Source organism: Chenopodium album, chromosome 1 (assembly GCF_948465745.1).
Source record: "Chenopodium album chromosome 1, dcCheAlbu1.1, whole genome shotgun sequence".
Taxonomy (NCBI): Eukaryota; Viridiplantae; Streptophyta; class Magnoliopsida; order Caryophyllales; family Amaranthaceae; genus Chenopodium; species Chenopodium album.
In genome coordinates this window covers 8171240-8192451 of record NC_137834.1, presented here as the reverse complement: position 1 = coordinate 8192451, position 21212 = coordinate 8171240, and the positions used below count along the sequence as shown (strand labels likewise).

The 21212-nt window shown below is 35.7% G+C and overlaps 1 protein-coding gene and 1 pseudogene across 2 annotated transcripts; both read right to left on the bottom strand.

Annotated features, from left to right (window-relative positions):
- Positions 1-365: 365 nt before the first annotated feature.
- On the bottom strand, positions 366-2082 carry LOC145556148 (aspartic proteinase CDR1 pseudogene; annotated as a pseudogene).
- An 823-nt stretch (positions 2083-2905) lies between these two features.
- LOC145641772 (AP-1 complex subunit gamma-2-like) lies at positions 2906-20813 on the bottom strand. Of its 2 annotated transcripts, none has more exons than XM_081692724.1 (18): positions 20380-20813; positions 17492-17794; positions 17223-17364; positions 16538-16711; positions 15790-15969; positions 13941-14095; positions 13163-13253; positions 11719-11882; positions 8601-8655; positions 8180-8305; positions 7991-8086; positions 7475-7602; positions 6521-6625; positions 6138-6394; positions 5477-5716; positions 5218-5393; positions 4578-4682; positions 2906-3483 (listed from the first exon to the last, which is right to left on the bottom strand). In XM_081692724.1, exons 1-18 carry the CDS (start codon positions 20409-20411, stop codon positions 3388-3390), a joined length of 2625 nt encoding a protein of 874 aa, XP_081548850.1. In that variant the 5' UTR covers positions 20412-20813; the 3' UTR covers positions 2906-3387. The 2 variants fall into 2 exon arrangements, with proteins under 2 accessions (XP_081548850.1, XP_081548857.1); XM_081692731.1 differs by having other exon boundaries at positions 8180-8302; positions 20380-20812.
- Positions 20814-21212: the final 399 nt, after the last annotated feature.

The window sequence follows — 21212 nt, the reverse complement described above, 5'->3', positions numbered from 1 at the left end:
CAATAAATTTGATTTCATTAAAGGAAATATAAACAGAGAAGTACGAAAGAAAGTGCATATATAATGAAAAGAACATCTATAGTCTATAGTTAGTATTTAAAAACACAAACCATACATTACTCATATGCCATATGTCACCAACTCATATGCCACATACCACCTTCTTTATCAAAAAATAAAGTTCATGTCTTTATGCATTCTGTAACTTGCAAATTTAAGTAAGGAAATTAAGCATTTCAACTACACCAAAATAAAGTCGTAGTCTTTTCATCTCCTAAACTTCCAATAAAGTAATAGTTTAAAAAAAAAAAAAAAAAAAAAAAGTTAAGCTAATTAGTCCACGTTATATAAACATATGTATAAAGTACAATAAAACAATACTGACTTATATAACAAAAATAAGCAACACATTAAAAGGAAAATATTCTAAGTAATAACCCGTGCATGGACGGGCCAGAAGACTAGTAATAAATTTATAAGGAATCACATTTCTCTTATATGGTGCGATAAAGCACATGTCTTTTGTGATCCTCTTTCACCTTTTTTTTATAAATCACAAATGTGAATGGATATTTATAAAAAAGGTAAAGGCCTAATAGTACACAAAGAGAAATCAACGAAACGAAAAAACATAAACGAATACATATAAGAAATAATATAAAATAAAAAAAAGATGCTTATAAACAAGCACCCAAAAAATAAAAAGTTTACTAGTAAAGCAGCATATGGTTAAAGTTGAATGAGGCCTAGTATTTGGTGCAGTCTGTTGGAGCAAATGAAATTTGCTTTGCTTTTAAATCATACCCAACTTGATGGTTCACTTGAGCAACATTCCCAAACAAGAGAGAATCATCTGAAGGTACAATTGCTAGACAAGTTAGATTCCCAAATTTCCTGAAAGTATTAACAGCCTTTAACACAACATCAGCCCCTTTGAAATGGAACACTACATCAGGAACACCCGAGGGCAGGGTCTCGTAGCAAGGGTCGAGAGCATTTTCAGGGTCTGGCACAGGGCTGACTGTGATAGCACCCTTCACGGCGGTCTTAATGCTGTCGTAGATGCTAGTTGGTAGGAAGGTTAGGGTCGTGCCAGAGTCGATTATTATATCTTGGGCTACCGGTACAGAACTATTCCCTACACTAATGCCATTGAGGGTGAGGGAGTAAAATGTAGGAGAGTCTTCGGTTGTAGCAAATGGAGTTGATACAACTCCGGGGCCTGTTACATCAGCACCGAACTTAAGCTTGCCAGCGACAGTGGAAGACAGAGGAGTCAAGCAGTAGGAGAACTTGTAGTTGATATTTGGGCCTAGTTGTAAGGCTAGTGACAATGTTCCAAGTCCGAGACCAACGATCCCATCCCCATGGATGCCAAGTCGACCCTGTTGATCAAACCCGCATCCAATAATAGAGGATGGAAATGTTGATTGTGTTGCATCATCTGAAGGGAAGCTAATGGTTTCTGTACTAAGAAGACCGGTACTTTTTGTGCCATCACCGTATATGGCTGTATATACACACGACTCATTATTGCTGAAAGAGTTTGGAATACAACCACTATTGAGCTCTGGATAGTTGCAGGATTGAGGGTTGCAAGAGATGGGATGATAAGTCGAAGATTTGGTTGGGTCGAACAATAGAGAACCCTTCTGGAAACACCGCTGGCATGGTGAGCACTGGAGCCATGTAAGATCACTCCCAGTGTCAACAACAACCATGACTTCGACAGGTGGGGTACCAACGCCAATCTTCATAAGATAATCCCCTCCATTTGGGATAACATCCGTCTTAACATCCTTTTCATCAAAAAATGAAGAAGACAGACGGATATTATGGCCAAGCGAGACTGAGCCAAGGGATGCTCTCCATTGACGTTCTTGTAATGTCATTGAAGAGTCATAGAATGAAGAGATTGATGATGAATCACGACGAATGAGGTCAGCCTCAAACGACACACGAAAATTCAAGTTTCGAGCTTCAATTTGGATAGGACTCAATAGTTGTAAGAAAAATGATGCTAGCAATACTATCAGAAAATAGACTAAAGCATGCATTTTGAATATTATTGAGAATGACAAAGATAAGAAACTAAGGTAGGCTTGTGATATTTGTGGATAGCATATGGTTTAAGCTTTATAACTCGACTATAAGCGCCAAAAGTTGACTCATACAGCAGTCATTGGTTGTTTTTACTTGGAGTTTTATGTAAGAATGGCCTACAATTGAAAAGTATACGGAGTTCTATCAATCAACCACCGAATTGCGAAATTAACGTTTGCAATTACAGGTATAAAACTTATTATGTGAACTTGGTATACTAATCAATTAGGAAGGAACTATGGAGATAATTATGTAGACTTTGTGCAACCGAAAAAAGCGAAAAAATGTTATACGAAGTATGTACTTTCATCTTAATAGATTGTATCTTGTGCATGGTACAATGATGTCTTTTGCCCATGAGCTTGTAACTTTTAAGCATAAGTGAAAATAGAAATACTATTGGTACCATGCAATCATGCATTAGGAAACACTACTCACAAGAACATTACATTAATGAATAATTCACAAAAAAGCTTAGTTCAAACTTAGTTTAGCATGAACAATAATATAGAAATAACAAACGACCCAAACTCAAAACATTACGTAAATAACCCCCCCTTTTTTTTTAATTTTGGAGAATAGCTTTAGAATAGTAATAACATACTTTTCAAGAAAATAAATACCAGATGCGAACCCTTGTCCAATCTTTTGACCATTCGAAAGCAGTACAGCTATATGCCCCTTTTAACTGGTAAGTTCAGCAGAACATTCTCAAGCATGCAATCACGCGCGAAGGGGGAAAAGTATAAAATTCTGAATATTGAAAGACTTCACACAGCAGACTTGAGAAATCACTAAATCATGCAGTAAATCACGCTATGATATTACAAATCAAAGAATCGCATAAGCTATGCAGGTAGTATATAGTATTTCGCAAATCTCTGCCTCTTACTCAACTTAACTATGCCCTGAGCTCTGAGGTTCATAAGACCCAACAAAAACAGCTGGAACAACGCCAGTTCCTCAATACAACATATAGATAACTCATTATAACCTAGACAACTTTCCAAAATTCATTTTTCCACGTTTTTGATACACATACGAATCAAAATATAATGTACATGGCCCACCAAATGGGGTAAAATGGATAAAGGAAAAGGAAAGAGGAATGAACAAACCCGTTTCTGATAAAACTTGGAGACCAAGGAGCCACCATATGTCTTCGTTGGAAGAATTTGAAGAACAGATTACCCTAACAGGATAGAGGCTAAGGACTTGAGGAGTCAATCTGCTATAATCAGTAAGTTCTTGAGCCTAAGCACTTCACTTGAATAACATTGAACCTCACAAATTACGTGGAAAGTTACTGATTTGCCCTTCTTCCAAAACATCTTTACCATTTACCTTGTAGCCTATTCTTATGCGCATTGCCAGGGGTTTCTGAGGAAAACAAAATGTGTCATATTCTGCCCCAAAACATTTCCAAGAATGGGATAAAGAGCTCAAAAATCTACTGAACACATATCATTTATGTTGAAGAAAAAAACTACTCCCTCCGTTACATATTACTCGCAACAAAGGAATATTTTATGTCTCACAAATAATACCCCTTTGTTGCGAGTAATTCGTAACGGAGGAAGTACTTAAAACATCAACATTTTTAAAGCTTCAGAAATGTCAGTAAAGTCATGAAGTAGACTGGTGCAATTACAATTATTCAATAGTTTCTATATAAAGGGTCCAAACTGTTTATTCTGAGCACATTATTATGTTGATAGTTCGTAGAGTCTCATACAATATTTATAAAAAGAACTTGATAACCCTTAACCTCAAACGGTCAAAACCACAATGTATGGGGTTTAGAAACTTAAGGGGGAGGTGGGTATGACTCATACTACCACACTGCTAGGTATCCAAAAAAAAAAAAAAAAACACATTCCCGATAAAAAAAACAAACACAAAGTATTAAGAATCAAGTTCCAACACCATACCACCCTAGTTCATTCCTGATTCTAACCCCATACCATTTTGTGAACCACACACACCCCCTTAACATGTTTAATGAGACAAAAAGAAGGTAATAAGCCATGCCCAAATGTCAAGTTGTCAACAAGAGTGGATAAGAAAAAAAAATCCCCATTGTCATCACTTCATCACTTGGGAAAGAAGCTCATTTATTTCATATGTTAGAGCCTACTTTCAATTTCCAAATGCAAGAAGAAGTGAAGAACACTACCAGATTTTAGCATGTAAACTACTGCGTAATGGACTTCATAAACTCATTATGTGAAACTTATTTTGAAAAAAGTGTTAATAAGTTTGAACTCCATGCTTCTTTATTAAGCTAAATAAACACAATCGTATACAAAATCTTCAGATCACCTTTTAGACAGCTTATACTGACCATAAAATGCCTCACTGACATTTCCACCCAAACATCTTAGTTCTTTTCGCGACATAAATTGAAATGATTTGTATCTAGATTCTACAGAAACGGCAGGATAAGTAAATTAAAGAAGGCAAAATCACAATACCTTTCCATGCTGACTGTTTGTAATTCGCATAGTCTGAATGATTGAGCCATCACCACTTGCAGGAAGGGTAGTACTGCTAGCTGGATCAAGGTGCAGCTGAAGAAACTGAGAACAAAAAACATCAATATGAATCAGAACTCAGAAGACTGCACAGAAAGCCATGATTGTGTAAACAGTTCAAGAGCAATTTTCAGACATGTGGCTAAAATTGAAAAGATTGCAGACACCAATAACTAAACCAAACAAAACACTTGAAAAAAAAATTCTATAACAAAACTGTGAACCATCTGTCCTAATTCCTAGGTCTTGGAGTGAAAAGACATTGAATAAAAGTATAACGACAAAGCAGCAAAACAATCTTCAAACCCAAGAAGCACTAGAAAATTACAACAGGGTAACAGGCATGACTACAATGCACTTTTCATCTATCCTAATTCTGGAATCAGAAAGCATTATATGAAAGTATAATTACAAAATAGTCAGAAAGCATTATATGAAAGTAAAATAACAAAGTGGAAAAACAATATTTGAATTCAACAATTGCAAGACTTATGTCCAATAAATCACATTAAATGCAGACTTGCAAGCCTGAGCGTACATAGAAGCAAGATTACAGAGTTCAGTATATTTCATGTATTACCTTGGGAACTGCAGCTTGGAATAGGAAATCAGTATAACTGTTGGCTGATAAATTAGCAAAAGTAGCTGTGATTGACGTCACCTGTGGGCTCCCAGCAGACTTTGAAAAATCAAATGTCATTTTCAGGGAGCTGCTCTCAAATGCAACCATTGATGGAAATTGCGGACCATTGATCTCTGAAATTAAAAATAGCAATCAGCAAAAATGCATAATGCTCAAGTAAGTGATGGAACACAAATTAACATGGAGAATATCTTACCTAATGTTGGCTGAGTGGAAGACAACCCGTCTAATAAATCCACAATAGGAGCAGCTCCACCAGGAGAAGAGACTTGTGCAGGCATGGATGAAATTGATGACAATCCTTCCAGTGGTCCTCCGGAACTTTTGCTTTCTAGGCTTAGAGACAAAATGTCGGGAGTTGATGAATTATTCATAGCAGGGGGGCTCCCGATTGATAGCAGATCCAACAGGGCATCCGTTCCTGACTTTTGAGTACCTTTAAATGAACAGGATAGATATTAAACATGCATGTGGAGATAATTATCTTCCATCAACAACATATGAAGTTGGGTTTTATCTTATAATTTTCAATAGAAAGTTCACCGTCCTTTAAGACTGAATGGAATCAATGGAAATATCTCAATATTCACATTTTTCAATTATTAAGAAATTTCATCTTACCAAGCTAAATGTCAGCCTATTGAAAAATCAAGATTTTCAAAAGGTTGATTTCAGCATCATACTACCATTTTTTTCATATCATAGAAAAAAGCCAAGGTTTAGTGAAACAGACAAAATAATTTGATCACATTTTACCGACCAAATTTATCTAAAAAAGCATAAGAGTCCATTATTACATTAAGAGTTTGCAGAGCCAGATGTCAATATTACAGTTAGCTCCTGATCTGAAAACTAACCTGACTGTGATGGTGCTGGTGCCAAATCAACACCAAGGAGGTCATGCAGAAAATCACCTCCACCAGAAGAGCTAGGTGCAGGAACATCATCCGAGCTTAGATCAAGTAAGTCAACAAGGGGAGCAGCAGGCTTTGAAACCCCGTTTGGAAGATTGCCAGGACCATTGGAACTAGAAACTGCTGCTGGCAAAGAGCCAGCCCTCCTTCCACTGTATGTTGCCTCATCCAAAACAGGCATCCTTTCCAACAATGCAGATCTATATATACATTTTAGAAGCACTGTGAGACTAACATTCTTCAACTATTAAAATCTAGTCCAAAAATAAAGCACATCAAATAGGGGGAGAGGTCTTTTGGGATATGAAAGCAATGCCAAGAGATACCTAATATTTTGATGTTTTTCAATAATTGAATTAAACTCGAGAGCTCTCTGCTGTAATTCAAGGAGAAGGCTTCCTTTGTAATGCACAAGTATATCCTTTATCCTCCTGCATATGACATTCAGATAATCGAATTTAGTTTTATTACTACAATTCTACCACCCTTGTAGAAGTAACAAAATCTTGGCAAAAATTATTTCCATGGCCTATGAGTTCCTATACCATTTTTAGGAAGTAGAAACTTTTTATGCAACAAAATAGTCATTATTAGTGAGATAAAACATATTAGTAAGAACACGCTGAAACAAAACCATGCTCTTTGTTCTCAAAAAAAAAATTTTAAAAAAAAATTTTTTTAAAAAAAAACAACTAATTCTTTTCTATAAAATAAAGTACACGGAAAAGAAACTACTCGAAACATTTTTATGTTTGGTTCAATATGAGTGAAGACTGCTGTGTAAGGGCAAAGGGTGAACTAAGATAATACAGATGATTATGCGCATACATAACTAATTCAAAAAATTGACATTTATTCACAGACATTCAGAATTTTTATATTCTAAGGAGCAAGAGATGTTTCTGTATAATTCCCAAATGCTTAAAGCAAACAATGGTCATATATCTCTCACTTAATTGTTCTTTTAAAATTTAGTAATGAAAGGTTCACCCCAGCTCAAGAACAAAAAAAAACCTCTCATTCTAGAAACCCACAACCATTACTGCCACTTCATCCCGCAAGGGTATAGTAGATTAGAGATTCAACTAAGGACTCCTCGGCAAAAGGCACATCAGAAATGCCATACAAACTATAGCTCACTGTTAATACCTCTCAAATAATACCCATATACTTCAAAATATAACCAATTAATCAAAGATTTGAGGCTTGTCCAGCGATTGGCACTAACAGGAAAAATTCATTTAAATAAACTAGGCCAATTGCAAAAAGAATCCCCTTACTGGGAACAAGCAGGAAATCGGGAAGAAAGCTTCAGCAGAGAAACCAAACACATAGCACGAGTGGTAACATCCGAGTTGTGACTCTTGATAGCATTCTCAATTGCATCCACTGCATCAGATTCGGTTACCTGCTCAGAAAACCTCAAAATTATTAAACCAGCTTTGAAAACACACAATCACATAGTGAATTACCAGCACGATCAAGAATAACAATCAAGGATAAAAAAAATATTAAAAATAAAAAACATTAACTATTATAATAACAATATGAAGTAAAAAGAGCATAGTATATTTGTCAAGGATATTGTTGTCATCAATCAGACATACTAAAACTTTATGCAATAATCTAGACAGCATAAGAAACAGGTAGAAAAAAGAGTTGCAATGTGATCCTTGTGTAGGAATATATTCCTGCAACTACAACACAACAAAAGGAATCCACACCTAGAAAAAAGACAAAACAGGGCTATGTTTCAAACCAACAGAGTAAGATACTTTAGAACAGAATGAACTCACAGTTATTGGGTCCTCTGTGTCTAGCATCCCAATATTGTTGACCAACATATCACCATATTCTCCAATGCACCAAACTGCCACTTTGACAAGAGTTTCCTGAAGTAAAAAGCAATAGCTGAATGTTATTATTCGTCAAAAAGAAAACAGGATGACAATATGAGCACTTAATTTATAATAACAAAACAATACCTGCTCAGTTGATGCTTGAAGAGCTCTGTAAAGGGACCTAACTGTATACCCATGGAGACTAACAGCATTACTTATAACAACAATAAGAGCATGCCACACTTCATCCTTCACATAATTGCCAGCCTGCTAAGAAAGCTGCAACGATCAATGCTCTGGAAAAATGAGGAGTACAGACGAGCATAACACACCCCCATGATAAAGGAAAATAGAACTGGCTTCCTATGAAATGTTAAGTTTTAGGTTTTACCTCCCTTCTGCATATTTCCCCTCTATTTGAGGGTTGGTCTAGTTAACAAAAGAAAATATTGAGAGTCTAATTCAAACAAGGGAATGAAAAACCCATCATCAAAACAGCTATAGATATGAAACAGGTTTCCCAACCTTGCTAAAACCCCATTACTGTGACCAAGCAAGTGCATACCTCACAAAGAACCTTCAGCATTTGATCAATGTACCAAATCTTATCTGGTGAAAACCTAAAACAACAAGAACATTCCCCAAATACATTTATCAGCCAAATTATCATTTAACCAAAACACAGCCAAAAGACAAGAGTGACAACTGACAATATACATACACTTTCTACTAAATTGACTTTTCTATGAAAAAAGTGCATATGATAACCATGGAAAACTATCATGTTGCATGTACCTAATAATTAATTTATGATTTCACAGCTACCAAAAAACTATTTACTATAACCCCCCCCCCCCCCCCCCACCCTTCCCCCTTTTTCTTCCTAATATAACAGGCCACATTTGATCTTTACATATTATCACTAATCTCTATATTACATTATCACAAATATTATAAAAAAAGATAATTTTGCAATAAAAGATTTTTAAGAAAAAGTTAGAGATACAATAAGTTTTATATCATAACTCCATACAAGTTTTAGCAACTTAGGGTCAAAATTTAGTACGATTTAATCACTTAGGTCAATGGGAAACCAGTAGGATTAGCGGTATTAATTCTATAATTAAATATTTGTAGCTTTATATGTATTTTCCATTCTATGTAAGGTTTCAATTTTAAAATTTTCAAAAAATGTCCAAGAACTCTTACTTAATTTAATACTTAGCTAACAACACACAACACAAATAATATTTATGCTGTCACAAACCCAGAATCATGATTTCCCCCTTTTTTCTTTTGATTTTTTTTTTTTTTTTTTTTTTTTTTTTTTTTTTTGAAGCAGGGCTATTTGCAAGAAGGTAGGTGTGGCAGGCAATCAGAAACGAGGTTATTCGCAAGAAGGTAGGTGTGGCAGGCATTGCAGACAAACTAAGGGAAAATCGTCTACGTTGGTTTGGGCACGTAAGACGGAGACCCGAGGGTGCACCGGTATGAAGAGTGGAAGGGTGGGACCATGGAGGGGTTAAACGAGGGAGACCGAAAATGACTTGGTTGGAAGGAGTTAGAAAGGATATGAAGTTTTTGGATTTGCATGAGGATGAGGCATTGGTTCGTAAGGGATGGAGGAGGAAAATCTTTGTCGATGTATCACACGGAATAATCAAATTTGGTTCATGTAGCCGACCACACTTATGGAATCAAGGCTTTGATTAATTGATTGAGCAGGAAAATTTGCATTACTAAATACTGTTAAAATAAAACAAAGCAGAAGCACACAAGAAGAAATTAACAACCCAGGCCCTTCTACCTAACACCCACGGCAAGCAATGGCGGAATGGCCTGACTGGTGAGAAACTCTATCAGCAATCCAACAAACACATGACCAAGATTCATACTCAGACAAATTACAATGATAAATATCATCTAACCACGGCAAAAAAAATCATAACCTAAGACATTTCCTGGTTTTGGTACTATATGTTTGGATAGGAAGATCGGGAGTAAATGTGAGGGAATCTGCCTTGTCTGGATATGAAATAGGGAAAAAGAAAGGAAAGGCGTTATATGAATTTATTTCCCTTCCTCTTTTAACAAACCAAATCCCTCCACCATTATATAGACATGGAAATGGGAAGTTTGCTCTTTCCCTCCCCTCACCTATCTTACTCTAACTTCTCATTTCCTCCCCTCCCTTTCCCTCCACAAAAGCTGACCAAACACACTATTAGATCTTTATTATTTCAATACTTCCTTAAAAATTCCCAGCTCCAAATAGTTTTGAAAGACACAGAAGAGCTTAAGATAATGGAAGGATTTTATAATATGGGGTTCTTCAGTTGTCAAACTGGCAGCAGCAGCAGAGTTACTGACACATCATATAGAGAGCTGCTGACAAACTGGCAGCTCTCTATATGAGGTCTTCAGTTGTCAAACTGGCACCAGCAGCAGAGCTGCTGACTTATCATATAGAAAGCTGCTGACTTATCATATAGACAGCTGCTGACATATCATATGGAGATAGGCAAACTCTTAAAAAAGAGTATCAATTTCTTAATTTAAAAAGATACTTCTCCCGTTGAATAACACAGCAACACTTCTATATCGAGCAAGTTTTAGACATGACTAACCATGCCCTTACCCAAATAACTAACAGGGGAAAAAAATTTAAAAAATAGAACCACGTAAAAAACAACCCAGGTAAGTAACACAACCCCACCACCCCTACCTCTTTCAAGTACCGGCTTACTGCCTCACCTACACCACCTTCAAGAGCACCAGCTGCCGCCATCTTCAAGACCAATCATCCTACACCAACTTCAAAGCCACACAGCAACTGCCCACACCATTCACCCCAACCCCCACCTCCTTTCCTTCAACCCTAGCTAGTCACCAACCTGCTTTAATTCAAAGCCACCAGCACCATCAACCACCATGAACACTCCAACCCACCCTAGCGACCTAGCCACACTCAAATACCATAACCACAACAAAAGAAACCCAAACTACTTTTGAACGCATACCTTAGCAACAAATCGACCCTGTTTTGGTTAAACTTGCCTGGAAAGGACAGATTTAAAACTTCAGATCACATTTGACCACCACAGGGTTGAATGGCTCGAATCTCAAAGAAAAGAGAAAGACCGCGTTGAAAAGAAACTGGGAAGCATGAGGGAAAATCGCAGGTGATGGGGGAGAGTTGGGAATCAAATGAAATGCAATATGGGTAGAAATGAGAAGAAAGGAAGGCAGCAGAAATCTGAAGAATATGGGAGGGCTTGGAGGCTGTCATAAAGGAGCAGCCTTTGAACTGACAGACCTCAGAGGCTAGCAGGCCTTAAGTTGCATTGTTTGGGGTCATCGATGCTGATTGGCTAAGGTTGCTAGAGAGGTGGGTTTTAAAAGCAGGTAATCAAAGGTATGTATAAAGCATTTTATAAAACAAAAGAGAATCTTACCGCTATCAGATATGAATCATATGTTAAAGTTAAAATTACTACAAATTAGGAAATTTCTGTCACAATTCACAAAATTTAATCAAATAGCAACAGGGAGGTAAAAAAAAAAAGTGTAAAAATAAACTCAAGTTCAAGAAACTAAAGATTCAGATTTCAACCTCAGATAGTAACACTGGCCTAAGTATACTTATATAACAAAAATTATACACTCAATATAAGTATACTTACTTGTCAACAATGGAGCAGACTCTGTCTGTAAGATCCTCCTTAAATTCGAGGTCACTAACTTCCAAATAGTCAATTAGCTCTTTTGTCAAAGGCTTTACATTACTCTCATTCACTAGAAGATACACAAGTTCAAGAGCCCTTTTCCTGATCGAAGCATCTGAATCCTGGAAAGAAATATTAATTAGAACTCAGAAGTCATTCTCTTTTTAAAGATACATGATTGACACATACCAATCATCTAATTGCAAAAATGTGGCAGTAAGAAACTTATCTAGAGTAGAAGACAAGAAAATGACAAAATATCCTCTGTGCAATTATCTTATTCAATACACAGAAAAATTGTTACAAGTCAACAACCATTGGCATTTAGCATCTCTCCACAGACCATATAACTTGGCCATTGCAATGATTTTGGGGCCCTGTTCTAAAATGAAAAAATGGGCCCTTAATAATTTAAAAACATACAAAATTTTAATTTTAACCTATTATTTACGCCATACACATTTTGATAACCCTTATATATTGGGAAGATATTTAGCAACTTGATAAGAATAATTATGAAAAATTAAAATTAATTGCTTAAATGCTTTGCCGTTGTTACGAAATACGAATCGTTTAATTTAATTTGGCTGAAATTAGCTTTTTTACGTTGAAAATTCTGGAATGTAGAAATATAAATTATAGTTTCATGGAATGGAATTGATGTAATTGTGAAAATACTAATTTGAATTGACTGAAGAATATGAAAAGTGTTAGAAATTAATATGGGAGCTTGGATTAATAGAGGGAATATGTTGTGCATTACAAATAAGTTGGTTCTTGAGAGTTGTAGTATTAAAAAAAATTAAATAAGAATTGGAATTAAAAAAAAAAAAAAATTAGGCCCTCTATTAATCGACGCCCTGTGCTAGGGAGCACTTTGCACTCCCTATTCTACGCCCATGCCATATAATATATATTAATTACATTTTGACCTTGAGATCAGAATTGTAACTTTTAAAACAATCTCTAAACATTTAGTTGGCCATTGGCCTTCAGCAATCATCACCCTCACCAAAAATTATTGACAGAATCAGAATCTCACCTTTCAGGTTTCAGCTATTCCCTTTGTCCTAATGTCCTTTAGTATATATCAAATTTCTTTCTGCATCTATTTTAAATAGCCTTCTCTGGATGTCTTAAACCACTTGTGAAGTATCTACTTATAATATAAAAGAGTAATGAGAATTCTAGATGTTGAGCAGGTAGAAGTACAAAACTGGTTGATAAAAGAGTGATGTGTATTAATATAACCAAAAGGCTGTGCCAGGAATGCCTGGATTTTTATAGAGGATGACTAAATAAAAATTGAGGGGTCCATACTTGTTATAGGACACACAATTACATAATGCACATGAACAATCATCAACAGATGCAAAACAAGTTGCAAAATAAATAAAAATACCTTCACACATTCTAAGATTGTCGCTCGATGCCTCTGTACTGCTTGAGCGTCAAAATTTATAGCCCTCGTCAACATATTTAAGGCAACATATCTGAAAATAATAATAATAACCCCTTAAAATGACTTTACAATAACCAAGATAACAAAGCAAGTGAAAGAGCACAATTTATTTTCTTTTATTTGACTTAAATCATTTTCATCTCAAAAATTGAATGAAAATCATACAGAAAGCATATTGGACCAATGCACAACATATGGACATTAGAGCTGCATAAATGCACTCCTTAAGCAACTGATTAGTAAAGAAAAGATTCACGCAAAAACGGTTGACGATAAAAGCTACATAAATCAAATACAAATTTTCAAGATTGTTTTATCTTCTGCTGGGATTTATCCACGCATTTTACCTCACATGATTACAGCTTAGCATTAGAACTTACAATATAGAAAGCCAACGCAAAACAATAAACCATTGTACTATTTACTAGCCATGCTACAAAGGTGAGGAGGAGGATTCCCAGCAAAACACTGTCAATTGTAGAGGGACAATATCTTTGGATCAAATGAAGAAGATATTGCCTCGTCAACCAATACTCCAATAGTTATTTCTTAAAGGCAGCAAAAAGTAAGCTAGAACAAACTTTTGGAACAAATAAAGTAGAAAATGACCAAACAGAAATTCAGGATAACTTATTACACAATCTAGACACAGCTTAACGTCTGACAGAAAGAGAACACTGAACAGAAAGAACAACAACGAAAATTAAAAAATATATACCTTATATTATTGTCCCTGTTTGATAAAAATCTTCCAAGAATATTAATGGCTAGTACACGCAAACCACTATTATCTTCAATGTTCATGATCGTTTCCACACACTCATACAGGATTGCATTTCCCGCATTCTTGTTAGACTCCGTTTTTGTTGCCACCTACATAAAATGTACATAATAAAAAAAAGGAATTATAATCAACACCTTATTGCATACAATATGATAAAGAACACAGCAACATAATTAGATGAATAAAATAGAAAACCCAATCCAGTGTAATGTGGACGAGAAATCATAAATGTGATCAAAACACTTCAAATGGAATTTAGCTCCATGACCTCCAACTATATGCAATTAAGAAACACCTTTTTGATGCAATAATCTTACAAGAATCAACCCAGCTTGACAAGATTCATTAAAAAGAATCAAAAGTGAATTGAAGGGGTGTACGCATTTAGGGAAGGATTGGGCACCTGCTACTCATTTGAAGTTCATGAATTCAAATTCAGAATGATGTTGACATTCAATTCCAAATCTAGAGTTTAGAAAATACAAATAATTTGGATTCCAGAATTCTAAATTCACCATCAAGTTTGACATCATAGGAATTTCAACTCTAGAATTGAGCACCACGGCAGCAGCCAATGCTTCCCATCCACTGCCACAGTGTGCATTCCTCCACTACCGTGAATTTCAACCATTAATTCTTGTTTGTACCCATGATAATTCAAGATCAAGAACTTAATGAGAGAACCCTTCAATAAAATAACAGCCCACAAAAGAAACCCATAAACCCATAACCCCACCATTTTCTCATTCTCATGCCCACTTTCTCTCTCCTCTAGCGTCAAGTCTAGTGCCCTCACTACTAGCGCCTACGTGTTGAATCTGCACCTAGCAATGGTCAGTGCAGATTCTGTAACTGGTGTTCCTCGCAACATAAAGATGGCTTGCTTGAAAAACAAATCCATGGTGTCAAAAATGGAAGAACAGTGGGAAAAGTTGAAAGTGGGGTGAATGAGTGAGTCAGCATAGTCATATGAGGAAAAATTGGAAATAGCCAGGGGTAGTAGATGGAATTTGAAAATGAGAATTTAAGATGAATTTTCAAATTCTAATTTTGGGCTTGTTTTAATAAGAGTGGAAGACAAATCCAATTCCAAATTATATGTATCCCCCAACAGCTCAATTGAACCAATTCTAGCATTTGAAATAAAAACGCTCATCCACCAACAGGCCAATAGGATATTCTCTTTTGAACAAAGACTAACCTAATTGACCATTATAAGAGCCAATTCAAAAAAGGTAAAATTAAACATTTCTAATGACAAAAGTTAGGAATAAATTCACAGCTTTTAAACATCAAGACAATCCAGAGAAGCCCTGCTGAAAAGCTAGGAATATTTTTTTCTGCCAAATGTCTTCTAAAATCCCCATCCAACTTCTCAATCTATTTGCCTTTTGAAGACTATTCTTATTTTCACATTATAATTACTTACATGTTTAATCCCTGCCTTTGCTACCTATGTTCTCTATCCCCCTCCCAACAAGAAAATATTGCATGGTCCCTGACCATTATCCCAAACACAATAACTTTGGGATAATGGTCTGGGATAAATCATATAATCCTACTAAACTCATTTGTGTTATACTACCTCCGCTTCATATTATTTGCAACGATGTGACATAAAGTAGAGAGGAAAAATATGTCTAATCGTTGCAAATAATATGAAACGGAGGTAGTATTTTGTTTATTGAGGCGAACATTATCTTTATTTTGACCCTAGCATGGGAGGATTCAACTAGGTGAACTAGAAGAATATTAAGGAAGACAAGGAGAAGAATAAACAAACCTGCGCAAGTAAGTCATTCATGCAGTCACTAGCGTCAGCGTCACCATGACCCAAAACACGCAAAAATCTCAGTAATCTGATGTGGAGGAAAGGATCAGTAATTCCAGCAATATCATACTCTGGAGCATATGGACTGTTGACAAGGTCCTTTAGAACTTTCACCACAGCATCAGTGCATTTCTAGACGATCAAGAAAACCAAAATGGTTAGATTACAATAGACCGGAATAGAGCTTCCTCCACCTCTCCCCATAAAGAAGGTATTGGGGGGGAGGAAGATTTGTAAATATCTCAAATTTTTTTTTTTTTTTGACGGGACTACAGACCACTGAATGTTGCACAAAACAAGAAACACAAACCCTTGAGAAATTTCAAAGCTAACAATGGATTAGATAATTTACTTAGGTACACCATTTTTTAAAACTTATCCAAATGATTAGTACATTATAAAACTAAAATTTGTGATAGTGGCCAAAAATAAAGCTAATACAAGCAGACATGCATCAAACAGCAACTGGATTCCATAACACATAGTTATTATCCTCTTAAATTGGGAATAGTTGTAGCAAGATTATTTCAATCGAGAAAGAGCAGTAAGCCCAAATTAATCAGGTGCAATCAACAGTTTTAAAGCCAACTTTGTCTAGTTATCTAGTATTCAGTATCCAACTGCATCTTCACTGATAGTTCATAAATAGGATGAAAACCCCTTTATTTCCAATAAGGACATAATAAAGACCAAAATATACCTTTCTGAAGTACTCAAGTGCATCTTCGCTGGTATTACATAAATCCGTACAGAGTTGCACTCCGGTTATCAGGACTCCATGGTGCTTTTCTTTCAGCAAAGAAGCAGCAGGATTTATGAAATTCTCCGCCAGATCAGGGACTTTCTTTATAATCCGGATTGAGCAGAGTGCTGCCTATATCACATTGAAGTTGCTATTCAGCTTATAATGGTTTCAAAGTCAATGGCAACACCAGGAATAAGGCATGCATTGTAAATTTCCTACTCAGCATGGAATATTCATGCTTATTACTATAATGTAAACATTTCAGAGCAACTTAAATGGAGAAAATTGCAGCAGCAAGCACCACAATCACATCTTTAACCATGTAGCTCAAAAATATAATTTCAAGCTTATTTTTCAACGGACTTGACTCACTTGAGTATACATATAGGCATATAGCATCCGCTCAAGCCACACAGACAGATGTTGACGCAGTAATATTCCAAAATCACACTCAAATGAAACTATGATGTGAAGTTATCATGACTACTAGAACATGACATAATATGTAGTTAAGATTTAGGAATCATTATTCATTAAAACAAGCAACTATGAACTAAACATGAACTGAAACGTTCGTAACCATATATCTGCTTCTAAATATACACATGTTCACAAGTATCTATTTCAGATAAGATCTTACTTTCTTGCGAACATTTGGATCCCGAAATTGAAGCAATCTCTCTACTTCTGGAGCAAGGTCACGTGCCATTTCAGCGGAGCATATATTCCCAAGAGCACAAAGAGCAAGCCCCACGATGTACTGGTTTGTGTGGTTGAGATCTCTATAAAAAGTTAAGGATGATGCAACGCAGGGTAAACAAATACAAATATAATAAAAAAATTTAGGCACGCATGTTAGTATGATTCAGGAACAAAAGCCACACAAAAACCATCATGGTATCAGGATACTGTTTTAAAGAATTTGTAACCAGCATAAGAACTTCTTGTCTTTCATCAAGAAGTAACATGAGTCCCAGGTATCCTATTCTTTTTTCTGGAAATCCAGGAGCGGCAATTAACTTCAGGCATTCCATTTGCCCAAAATGTGTAGGGTAACCAAGCATGTGAATAAACATGAGTTTGGCCATGTTTCGATGCCGGTAGTCTGCATCATTTTCACTAATGGCAGCACGGATAGCTGCACATTCTTTTCTGACAACTCCACGTTCTTCTGCTGCCGTTTTACAAGCGCGTATAGCACGAATCATGTCCCTGCATTAAGATAGCTTGTTTAAAGATAGATTACGACAGAAAATAAAAATAAATAAAAAAAAGAAATAAAACAAACCAAAAGAAATAAACACTTAATGATCAACAGAATGGTGGATAAAGGTTAATCTCCTAGGCATGAAGATGTACTGCACAGCCAGTGATCAACATGATCATCAATTGGAAAAGGAAAGGAAGAAAGAGAGGGAGAAACATTGCATGTAATCATTCCCTCTGATTTTTTTTAAAAATTTGTAACATACTAATTTTTGCACTATTCTCATGTCTTCATTTGACCATATTTTTCCGCAAATATATAAAAACAATTGTCATCATTTAATTTATTTTGAATTTATCTCTATGTATATTTTCAAAATTTTAACTTTAAAGAATTAGTATTTATAGATGATAACATAAATTTATAGTCAAAGTTTTGAATGGGTCAGTAAAAGTCAATATGGAGGAATTGGACAACTACAAATGGGAGGGAGTTTGATTCATTAGTAGTTAGAAGATTACACAAAGACATCGATTCCCCTAAAGCTCATCCCTTAGCTAACTCATCCAGCACAATAAAAGGTGACACTGACACATCATAGTTTCATACAATGAAAATGATAGTAAAATACAAACTGTAGAGCATTTAAAGGGGAGTTTAAGTGAACAATTTTTGGATTCGGTATTGAATTGGATCAAACTAAACCATACAGAAACCGGGGGAAGGGGGCACACTTCAAACCCAAGATATGGGGTTCCAAGGTATTGAGATCCCAAAACCACCGCCATCCACTAAAATCAATGCCATTGTAACCACAACGCCAGCTGCCAGTGTCAGGCCTCTCAATCCCTACTCATGCCCTTTCTGCCAAAATATTGCCCTATGTTACTTGGACTCGGGTACCCATGTCCGATACGGATACATGTCCAAGTGTCCAACCTGGCTATTTTTTGAAAAATTTCCATGATTTTGAACTAAAATGAAGTGTCCAAGTGTCCCACCCATGTCCGAGTGTCAAGGGTCCGACACGGGTACGTGAGGTGAAGCCACCTTCACCCCCCCCCCCCCCAAACAATGCCAGTCAACAAATTCTTTAAATGCCACTGGATGGCAGCATTTCAGCGATCAACTAGCGCATCAGAAAAAAGGAACAGCAATACAGCATAACTTCATAAAAATAGTATCCGAAAAAGCAACATCCCCTACTATAAAAGGAGCCCACCCACCCACCCACCCACCCCCCACCCCCCCCCCCCCCCCCCCCCAAAAAAAAAAAAAAAAAAAAAACTAATTCACACTGTAACTCTCACCATTCCAAGCTTTGTACACAAAGAACATTCGACCAAAGCAAAGTAGAGAAACTAGGGCATGACCACATGAGTACTACAACCATCTCATAGGAATACAAAATCCAAACAAAAATAATCCTAGATGAAAATTTTAAGACGTCAATCTATTAAGAAGATTTGCTATGAGAATCCTTTTAAATGTTTCAAACTGCTTGCTAATTGATGCATCCCTCAAACAAGAGTTGCTATACCCAATCAACTTGTTCATTTCTATGCACTGATTTCAGGTCCCAATAGTCACTTTATATAAGCAAGAAGGATTGGGCATGGCTTTCATATTGCCAGCAATGGTCAACTTTTCATGGATATACTTTGGTTGATTTACTATTTTCTTACGAATGATATGACAAAATTCAGCCAACAATATTTGCAGCTTGGAGTGAAAATTTCTAAACTTCTTCAGCCCTTTTCCCCTTGCAATACTCATTGAAGTGATTACAAAATTGCATAATCTGCTAATAGTCCATCCCCCAGATCACCTGTCCTCACTTAATAACAGCAACTTTGACCCACACTGACAGTCTGACATAGTTGATCAGCCCCCTGTGAATAAATGTGATTTCTCTAAGTTACAGAATAATCACTAGGGAAACTGTGGTAAGACTGCATAATATCGATCAACTGATTGTACCCTACTATAATGAAAAATCCTGAAATGGGTTGGCGGTTAGCATTGGCAACATTGGTCGAGTGACTAGCAGTTTGTGACTATGTTGGTCTAGTATTAGGCTTATAAGAAGAGTCTGAAAAGCGTGCTCAGCATCAATATAATGAAAATTCGCATTATATCCAAACCCCAAAATACTATCCCCTTAAAAGTACATGATTAGATGCTTTATCACATTCATAGACCTCGATTTGTCGACAATTCAACATTGCTACCCCTAAAACATCCAACATCTAAAACTTTCACTCTTCCAAATTGCCCTGTATCTTAAAATGAAACTAGAAATCCCTCTTGAATACAATTAACTCCAAACTCATCAAAAAATTAACAAACTCAAAAAGAAGTGGCAAATTCAACTGAAATGAACCATTAAAGATCACATTTCGTTTCTTCCAATTACACTTTCAACTACAAAATTAATTCAGCCTCAAATTAAGAAAATCAAAAAACCCATATAATCAATAAAAACACAAACAAAAATGTTGCAAAAACAAAAACATAAAACTCATAAAATAAAATGGTCTAAAAACTTGATCTACACTGAAATTAAAACATTGGTATAAGAAAAACTCACCTCAAACGGGTTCCTGATGAAAAGGGATTCATGATTGGGTCCAGTGTTCCTCGATTCGATTACAGAAAAAATACAAACCCAACAAAATTCAAAGAGTCAAATCGAATCTGGTAAGCAGAAACCAGCGATCAGAGTTGAAATTAAAGGGATCAAAGAAAAATCAGTGAGATCTAAGGATTAGGAGAGAGAAAAGTAAGAATTTTGGAATGAATTTTTGATGGGGTTGTTCTAATTGTGCTTATTTTAGTTGGGGTTAAATGGCATTTGGGTGTATTTATATTCTTTGTTGAGAAGACAGAGAAGAGTTTGAAACTGTTTCTCTGTAAATTGAAATCACCCCAAAAAAAAATGGAAGAAAGAATGAAAGAAAGAAAGCACAAAGATGTGTGTCTCAGACTCTCAGGAACATGGGGGTTATTGAAATTAAGTCACCCACATATAATACTCCATAACTTTTCTTTTTCCCGTAGTTTACTACAACTAATATATGAAACCCGTGCGATGCACGAATTGTAAGTATTTTTGTAAAAAATATTTTTCATATTTATGTGATTAAAATTGTTATTATATTAGTTTTAAGATGAAATTCCTAATCTCAAAAGATAATATTTTGAATTTAATTAATTTAAACTTTAAAATCTCATTCGTCAATTTTGCTTACGTGGCATTTGAATTATTCAATTGTAAAAGAAATTAATAATCTATTATTTAATTGACTACAACTTAAATTTATAATCCGCGCGCTAAAAAAATTAAATCCTACGTGACTCTCTAAAAACTCGGGAAAAAACTCCCCTTTATAAAAACTCTTTTTTTATTTTAAAGGTACGTAA

What these genes read in the sequence shown, in the direction of transcription:
- LOC145641772 (XM_081692724.1), bottom strand. Translation starts at nt 20,411, where the DNA reads ATGAATCCCTTTTCATCAGGAACCCGTTTGAG. An exon ending in ATCCAAATGTTCGCAAGAAA is followed by an intron (nt 16,712 to 17,222) that starts GTAAGATCTTAT and finishes AATGTGATATAG; the next exon opens with GCAGCACTCTGCTCAATCCG. An exon ending in CGATTTCCTGCTTGTTCCCA is followed by an intron (nt 6,626 to 7,474) that starts GTAAGGGGATTC and finishes TGTCATATGCAG; the next exon opens with GAGGATAAAGGATATACTTG.